The sequence below is a fragment of the Temnothorax americanus genome, unplaced genomic scaffold (assembly GCF_048541705.1).
Source record: "Temnothorax americanus isolate GAGA-0224 unplaced genomic scaffold, ASM4854170v1 Scaffold121, whole genome shotgun sequence".
Classification (NCBI taxonomy): Eukaryota; Metazoa; Arthropoda; class Insecta; order Hymenoptera; family Formicidae; genus Temnothorax; species Temnothorax americanus.
The window spans coordinates 3,109-11,545 of NW_027509255.1; the positions used below are offsets into that span (position 1 = coordinate 3,109).

The 8,437-nt window shown below is 40.7% G+C and overlaps 4 protein-coding genes across 4 annotated transcripts; 1 reads left to right on the forward strand and 3 right to left on the reverse strand.

The window, feature by feature from the left end:
* The first annotated feature begins 287 nt into the window (after nucleotides 1-287).
* On the forward strand, nucleotides 288-1,266 carry LOC143893558 (opsin, ultraviolet-sensitive-like). Its single transcript, XM_077399082.1, has 2 exons — nucleotides 288-767; nucleotides 1,013-1,266. The coding sequence occupies exons 1-2, from the start codon at nucleotides 548-550 to the stop codon at nucleotides 1,249-1,251; spliced, it is 459 nt and encodes a 152-aa protein (XP_077255208.1). The 5' UTR covers nucleotides 288-547; the 3' UTR covers nucleotides 1,252-1,266.
* A 1,833-nt stretch (nucleotides 1,267-3,099) lies between these two features.
* Nucleotides 3,100-3,951, reverse strand: LOC143893559 (uncharacterized). Its single transcript, XM_077399084.1, has one exon. It carries the CDS (start codon nucleotides 3,949-3,951, stop codon nucleotides 3,100-3,102), a length of 852 nt encoding a protein of 283 aa, XP_077255210.1.
* A 1,569-nt stretch (nucleotides 3,952-5,520) lies between these two features.
* LOC143893560 (uncharacterized) lies at nucleotides 5,521-6,831 on the reverse strand. The gene has a single exon (XM_077399085.1). It carries the CDS (start codon nucleotides 6,829-6,831, stop codon nucleotides 5,521-5,523), a length of 1,311 nt encoding a protein of 436 aa, XP_077255211.1.
* A 66-nt stretch (nucleotides 6,832-6,897) lies between these two features.
* LOC143893566 (uncharacterized) lies at nucleotides 6,898-8,437 on the reverse strand. The gene has a single exon (XM_077399092.1). The coding sequence runs from the start codon at nucleotides 8,248-8,250 to the stop codon at nucleotides 7,003-7,005; it is 1,248 nt and encodes a 415-aa protein (XP_077255218.1). The 5' UTR covers nucleotides 8,251-8,437; the 3' UTR covers nucleotides 6,898-7,002.

The following is an 8,437-nucleotide window of genomic DNA, read 5'->3' on the forward strand; positions in this document are numbered from 1 at the left end:
GTGTTATATATTAATGTATATTTAGTATTGTATATGTAATATTAATTATTTTTCGAGATAAATAAAAAATTTTACTTTTAGGATTATATTAATTATTTGTAGTATCTAAGTATCTACACACAAAAAACACATTTTTACAAATTATTATAAAATTTTTTCTATTTAAATTTATTATGGACACACATTATAACATAAGTATTTCTATACAATTTCTAAAAAAAAAAAATTAATGAAAACTACTTAATATTCTTTTAATTCAAGAATTCTCAAAAACTGTTCAATCACAATCAACGCTTTATCAATAGGGATTCTGCTATTATAATACATAATTCGATTTAACTGACGTAACACAGCAGCATACATACGGTGACCATCAGCAAATTGAGGATTATCTTTAGTTGATCTTCGTCGGAAGCCATTTAAGTTTGGATTTGGATGGATTAAGGTTTCATGAATTTGTGGGATTGAAGTTCTATGATTACCGCAACGCATATAAAGATTCAACAATACAGAGAAATTAAGTAAAGCTATCCGCTATCAAATCGACATGTTCAACGGAAGTATTCATTGGGAGGCAAGAATTCTATCAGCAGGATCACCACGATTGCTGGGATGGAATATTCCTGAGGAAGAATTGGTTTATATACCGGAACATTGGCTGATCTATCCCGAACCTAATCCCTCCCTTCACTATTTGCTGGCCATTGTATACATACTCTTCACTTTTGTAGCGCTACTCGGAAATGGACTGGTTATCTGGATATTTTGTCGTAAGTTTTGCATACCATCAGTTGAATATTGACAATAATATTGTCTAATTTAGATAATAATGCTGCACGATGCAGATTTCAACAATAAACAAAATCTTTTAAGAATTAATCTTTATTTTCCCAGTTATCTAGTTGTGACTCATTTTTCAGTACATTATAATTTAAAAATGTCCAAACTTAGCATGTTATTATGTCGAACGTGGTTTATATTTTATATCAAAAATTTTTTTTTGTTTTTAGAGCCAAATCACTAAGAACTCCTTCAAATTTGTTTGTGGTGAATCTGGCATTTTGCGATTTCTTCATGATGCTCAAGACACCTATATTTATATATAATTCCTTTAATACCGGATTTGCTACGGGTCATTTAGGATGTCAGATCTTTGCTTTTATTGGATCGCTTAGTGGAATTGGAGCTGGTATGACAAACGCTGCCATTGCATATGACAGATACAGGTATTGCAGAATCCTCATTAAGTAAAACAATTCATTAATACACTCATTATACAACTAAGAATTTTCATATAATTAAAAAATATAAATTTCAAAATAAATCTTAAATTTTTTAAACAGTGTAAATTAAAAAATCAAATCTTAAATTATTTAGACTATGTTAAGCTACGAAAGTTATTAAAAGTTTACCTATTACTGATTTTAAGCTTAAAATGAGTCATATCAAAACTATATTTTTTTTGCAATGAGTACTGGTTTCACTCAAATTTTTCTTAATATCTTAAGTAATTGATTATTTTAACACAATCAAATTGCTCAAATAAATTATTAACTTTGTTCGAGCTTTATTCTTTTTACGTGAAACTTAAACACTTTTACTTACTATTTGAACAGTTTCATCACAACAATTTTGTTCTAATCTTTTGTTTAAATCTTAATTAAATGAAAATTATATCACATTATTGAATACAATTATATGTATATTACATTCCAGCTAATAAGGTGACGTCAAAATAACATGACTTTGGATTGTAACATTATTAGTAACATGAATCAGACGTCATTTTGACGTACTTGTGATGTAATTATGCCACAGTCTATTAACGTCATTTTTGCAACATCATAATGACTTTGAAAAATGAAGTAAAAATAACGTCTTTTAGTTTGTCTTAAAGACATTTTTTGGATGTTTTATTGACATTGGTGAAACAAATAAGAACGCAATATTATGTTTTAATACATTTTATATTAGTACACAATGTTGAATATAATGCATTTAAAAGTGTGTGCCATCTTTCTGTAAGAGTGGACTCCACGATACAACTGATACAAAAGTTATGCTTTACACTTATGTACCGTTCTTATACTACTGTTCATCATATTTTACGTACGAGAAACAGATCTCATCGGTAGCTGTTGTGTGTCAGCGTGGAAGTTATTCACGTCAACGCTGTAGTTTCGTATTCACAATTTATTTATTTAATTTATTACAAACGGTTCAACTTAAGAAATAATGGTTCGTATTGAGACTTCAAATTTATTGCCAAAAAGGCACGTACTCGCCCTTCGAAACTTCCTACACTCGTATCGTGTTAGACCGCGATGACGCCTGAAGACTGTTGTCTTCGATCGCCGGTCTGACGACAACGCCTAGGGGCTAGTGCCCTGAGTCGCTCGCGTATACTCACGGACCCGCGACAACGCCTGGGGGTATCTACCCTGAGTCACGTACGCTCAAATGCAAATCTTAATAAACGCGTGTGTTCTCTACTCGTGGGCGCGGTAACAGAAAAGAATTCTTTCGTCGTCTTTCCGTCTTCGTTTTCGTCGTCGCGATTTCTCCCCCTAATCCCCGCTTCCATCGACGGAGGATCTCTTATTGGTTCTTCAAATGATAAAAGACGATACAAAGTATTAGTACGCGGTGGCGACGGTGTCCTCCGATTGTCGATGCCCGCGGGTGGTCTTTGATTCCGGCCGCCAGACGAGAAATTGTGGCACGTAATCGTTGGATGAATTCGAGAATGTTTGGTTCTAGAGCATGCGTGTGTGCTTGTGGCTTATGGTGGTGTGATTAACGATTATGCATTTGAAGTGGTCCGGCCTCTTCTTGGCGGGTCCGCGTTTGTAATTAACTGTGTATTATGGACTTATTTATGCGCATGTTCGTGCACGACTCGTTGGATGATACGCAACATCCTCCCCCCGTTGAGAGGGTAGCGATCAACTGTCCTGAGCAGTTTACGCCGACACTCAATGGTGAACGGAAATGTAATTATCATTATGAATGTATTCATTTGAGAGACGCTGATGCGCTATGTAAAAGGTTTATGGTCTCGAGATGATTGAAACGTATTTCGCTATACAATAAATGTCGTTACATTTGTGTGTGGGTATCGCAAGATCGTTTTTCAATCGGTAATGGGCACAGGTAATTGGCAGCTCGTTTTATTTGTCCGGCTGCAGTTTTGATGGTAGCTGCTCGCACGACTCCGTCTACGCCTGGATGCAGCTCGGTGATCCTGCCCAGTGCCCAGTGCATGCATGGTAGATTTTTGTCCTTTATGAGAACGATCGTCCCAATATCGAGCTTTGGTCCGTCCTTGACCCATTTGTTACGCATTTGAAGTTCATTCAAATATTCGAGGTTCCAACGAGCCCAGAAGTCTTGTCGTACCTTTGTGATGTGTTGCCAGGTAGACAGCCGATTTGCTGGAACAGACGACAGATCGCCCTCCGGAAGAGTGGTTAATGGTTTGCCGATTAGGTAGTGAGCCGGAGTTAACACGAGCATGTCGTTCGGGTCGGTGGGAGAGGGAAGTGATTGGTTAGAGTTTAGAATGCCTTCGACTTCAATAGTGAATGTATTTAATTCTTCAAATGTAAATAAAGAATCTCCTACCACGCGTTTGAAATGATGTTTGAAGAGCTTACCGTGGCCTCCCATAAGCCGCCGAAATGTGGTGCTGCCGGCGGTATGAAGTGCCACCGTTATGCAATGATCACTCGCATATCTGTTTATACGATCTTTATGTTCCTCGTCGTTGAGTAAAACGTATAGTTCCTTTAATTGGTTATTCGCGCCTACGAAATTAGTTCCGTTGTCAGAGTAAATGTGCTCTGGCAGTCCACGTCTCGAAACGAACCGTCGTAACGCTGCTATAAAGCCGTCAGAGGATAAGTCGCTTACGACCCTCAAGATGTACGTACTGCCTTTATCGACATGCATACGAATACGCATATGTAAACTTTAATTCGATTTCGATTACGATATTTTTCTCCTTTATGTAAAACGGACCGCAAAATCAATACCCGTATTAGCAAATGGAATAGCTTCGCGTGTACGGACCGGAGGAAGATTTCCCATTTATACTCGATCGCGTTTGGCGCTGAATCGAAAGCAACGCACGCAGGCGCGTACGACCTTACGTACTTGGTTCCGGCCGTCCTATTAACCAGAATTTCTGTCTGAGGATGTATAGTGTAGTTTGAATGCCTGCATGATAATGTGTCTCGTGAGTTTTCGCGAATGATATTGTCCGTTAATAAACGATGTCGACTTGGAAGGAGAATTGGGTGTTTTTGCGAAAACGTAGATTCGATCTTTGAAGACGTCCCCCAACGCGGATTAAAGCCGTCTGCGTCTAAAAATGATTTAAATTAATAATTCTATTTCGGTTGTTTAAATTCTTATTTTTGATTCCTTTTCCTTTGATTTCTTCGGAAAACTGAGCGGTTTAGAAGATTTTTAAAATTCGTATTTCAGCTTCGTTAATTTCCTTTGCGCATAACGAACCCCGTGTATTTATTAATGGGTCAAAATCGGAGACAATGTGCGACGATTCTGCGTAATTTAGATAAGAGGAGTATCTTTCGAGTATTCCGATATCGATAGATCTTGTTACTAGGCACGCATTTCCCTTTAATTCAGGTACGTCGATCATTCGCGGGCTTTCGTTAGGCCATTTGTCTTCGTCTTGAATCAGCCACGAGGGTCCTACAGGCCACGATTGATTTCGCAGAAAGGCGTGAGGTAATTGACCCCTCGAAATCGCGTCGGCAGGATTATCCTCTGTCCGCACGTGTCGCCATTCAATAGAACTACTTATTTCTTGGATCTCCGCGACCCGGTTTGCTACATAAACTTTAAGTAAGTGAGGTGAGGTTGCTAACCAATGTAACACAATTTGCGAGTCGCACCAGAAAACCGTCTTATCGAATGTTAACTCTAATGCACTAATCGTTTCGCGATAGAGTCGCGCTAATAGTAACGCGCCGCATAGTTCTAACCGGGGGATTGTAATAGTTTTTAATGGAGCGACTCGAGACTTAGCGCACAATAATCTGCTGATGATATTTCCGTGTTTATCCCTTGAGCGTATGTACAGACATGCTCCATACCCGACGTTGCTAGCATCGCAAAATCCGTGTAATTGTAGGCCGTCACAATCTTCTATAAACAGTTTACGTTCGAATGAAACTCGTTGCATTGACTCTAGTTGCCGAACAAATTCTGACCATCGTGTGTAAATATGTTGCGGGACGGATTCGTCCCATTGAAGGGTACATCGCCATATGTCTTGCATAAGTTTTTTCGCGTATAGTATGATCGGGCCCAGTAAACCTAGCGGATCAAAAATTTTCGCGATTTCCGATAGAATGCCTCGCTTTGTTATCTTTCCGGCGATGGTAATCGGATGAGCCAAATAACAGATTTTATCATCGCGCGTGCTCCAGGTCATACCCAACGTCTTAAGCGAACGATCTAGATTTATTACGAAGTCCGCGTGTAGCTCATCTACGGGTAAATCATTGACGACGCGTTCAACATTCGATGCCCATTGTTTGATAGGAAATCACCGAGGGATAATAATGCGATTATTTCATCTCTAATTTTTCGTGCGTCTTCGATGGTCTTGGCGCCAGATAACAAATTATCGACATAAAAATGATTTTCAATAATCTCGGCGGCTCTCGGGTATTTGCGTCGTTCATCCTCCGCGAGTTGGTGTACGGATCGAATTGCCAGAAACGGGGAGGCAGAGGAACCGAAAGTGATCACGTTTATTTGAAACGCTTCTACCCTGTCATTTCTACGCCAAAGTATTCGATGGTATCGTCGATCGTCTTTATGTAATAACACTTGACGATACATTTTCACTATATCCGCAGTGATGACGTATCTATATGTCCGGAATCGTATTAAATGCAAAGGTAATTTATCTTGGATGGTGGGTCCCACCATTAGCATATCGTTTAATGATACGCCGTTGTTTGATTTCGCGGATGCATCGAATACCACTCGTACCTTAGTAGTATTGCTTGAATCCTTTATTACGGCGTGGTGTGGCATATAAAATCCGTCATCACTGGGATCCTCAACCAACGACATGTGTCCTAATTCTATGTATTCTTCTATTACTCGAGTGTATTCCTTTTTTAGCGTTGTATTCGCGTCGAGTTTACGTTCTAATGACGTCAAACGTCTGAGCGCGCTAGTTCGCGATTTGCCTAAACGTATATTTACTTTACGAAACGGTAAACGCACTATGTATCGCCCTTTGCCGTCACGACGTACAGTCTTTTTGAAATGCGCTTCGCATTGCATTTCTTCCGCTGACCACGACCTATCCGTTCCGACTTCCTCTATTATCCAAAATTTGAGTAATTGATTTTCTAAATTCGTAAGGTGGCACGTCGCGTTTTTTACCGGAAGTTGTGATGACGTTCCGCCAGCGACCACCCAACCTAGACGTGTTTTTTGCAAATAAAGATCTTGACCTTTGTGAGACAAATTAATTTGGCCGATTGAGAATAATGATATCGTGGCTCCGGAACCAATCAACAGATCGACGGGCCGCGGTAAATGAAAATTCGGATCTGCCAATTTGATATTAGGAGGTATTCGAAGCGACTCTCGCGGAAAAATCTCGGATGGAATTAGATCGGCGATGGCCGGGACAATAAGACATGTGAGATTCTTGCGGAATTCGTCGTGAATTGATTGTATGGTAATTTGTACCATGCCTTTCGATTCGGTGGTCGTATTGTTAATTGTACCGATCGGCAACGAATGTGTAACCACGCGCGCGCATATGCTTCTTACCATGCTTTCGGAAATGAAGTTTGCGGTAGCGCACGTGTCTAGCAACGCGCGACCTTTTACGTGTTTGTGTGTACCGTCCCGAATGTAGACTAATGCACTCGTTAACAGCTGTGGTGCGGACACGTGCGATATCGTCGCAAGGCTCATTGTTCCGTTGCCGGTCGGTTTAGTTAGTCATGCGGATTGATTACTTTCGGACTTCGACGCGTCGGGCTTGCTTGTTGTCGCGTACCTTTCCAGATGCAATAAAGTATTGTGACGTTTCTGGCAAATGGTGCAGTTGGAAAATTTGCACGGGCTGTCGCGGTGGGAGCGCAAACAATTATAGCATACCTTCGCGTTTCTCACCGTTTCAATGCGTTTAGGCACGGGCAATTGTTTGAATTTATCGCATAGGTAAAGCGGATGTCGCTTTGTTTTACACGCGATGCAGTTGCGCGATGTGTTCGACATGAACGTTTGATTTGTCGACCCGATTCGCCTTTTCTTGAATGGGGGTTCGCCTTTGCTTCTTTCGGATTCCCCTAGCTTTGACCTTTTGCGTTTCGACGCACAAACCGCGGCTTTATATAAAAATTCATACATTTGATCTAGTTTCGGGAATTCATCCCTTTCGAGCGTTGCTTCCCACCGATCTAACGTGCCTTTCGGTAATTTACCTTCTAATACATGTACGATCATTTCAGGTCCGACGGAAACTCCTAATGCGTTTAATGACGCGACGTGTTGTTGAGTATCGTCGGCGAGTTTGGACAGACCGCTTGTGGTTTCTTTTTCTAATGTCGGCAGATTTATTATTAAGGAGAGATGCCGCGAGATTAAAACTCGTTTTACCTCGTACGACCGTTCTAATAAATCCCACGCGTGTGAATAATTTATTCCGTCGATTGTAAAAATCTTTAATTTGTTGGCGGCTTCGTCGATTAATGTTGATTTCAGATAATTTAACTTGTCGATGTCCGTCAAGTCCGTTTGCGACCCTATCATGCTATGGAATGCGTTCTTATATGACAACCAATTTTCAAACTTTCCATCAAAAGTCGGTAAAGGTGCTTCGGGCAACTTAATCCGTCGCTTTTTGATAGTCACGATAGTATTATCGCTTCGGGTTTCTTCGGTCGACGGGCCGGTGCCCGCGTCTGATGTACTTGCCGCGTCTAAAATATTCTCAATTTTCCCGGCGAGAGAATAGAATCTTTCTTGAATCGTCGCGAATTCGGTTTGATGTCCGTCATTCGGATCTAATACCGCGAGCTCATCGTTTTGTTCCTCAAACGCGTGGTATAATTCGGTTAGACGGGTGATTCGTAATTTCATCGTGGCATTGTCTATTTTCTGGTTCTCTACAAGGTTTGTTAGCGTAGTGATTTGAGATTTTAGGGAGGTTCGTTTTTGTGTAAGAAGTTTTATTTTGTCGGCCATTGTTGTATAATTGGAAAGGATTGGGATCGAACGACTTACTCTCAATCGGCTCTTGGATGTACGTGAACGCCACTGTCTGATGTCCCGTCGTCAAACGGGAGGATCTTCCGATGCGGGAAAGTGCGCCGCGCCGCCGTCTGGTCCACTATTTCGATCTCGCAGGGGGCCGTGACCTCACAGGAGGCAC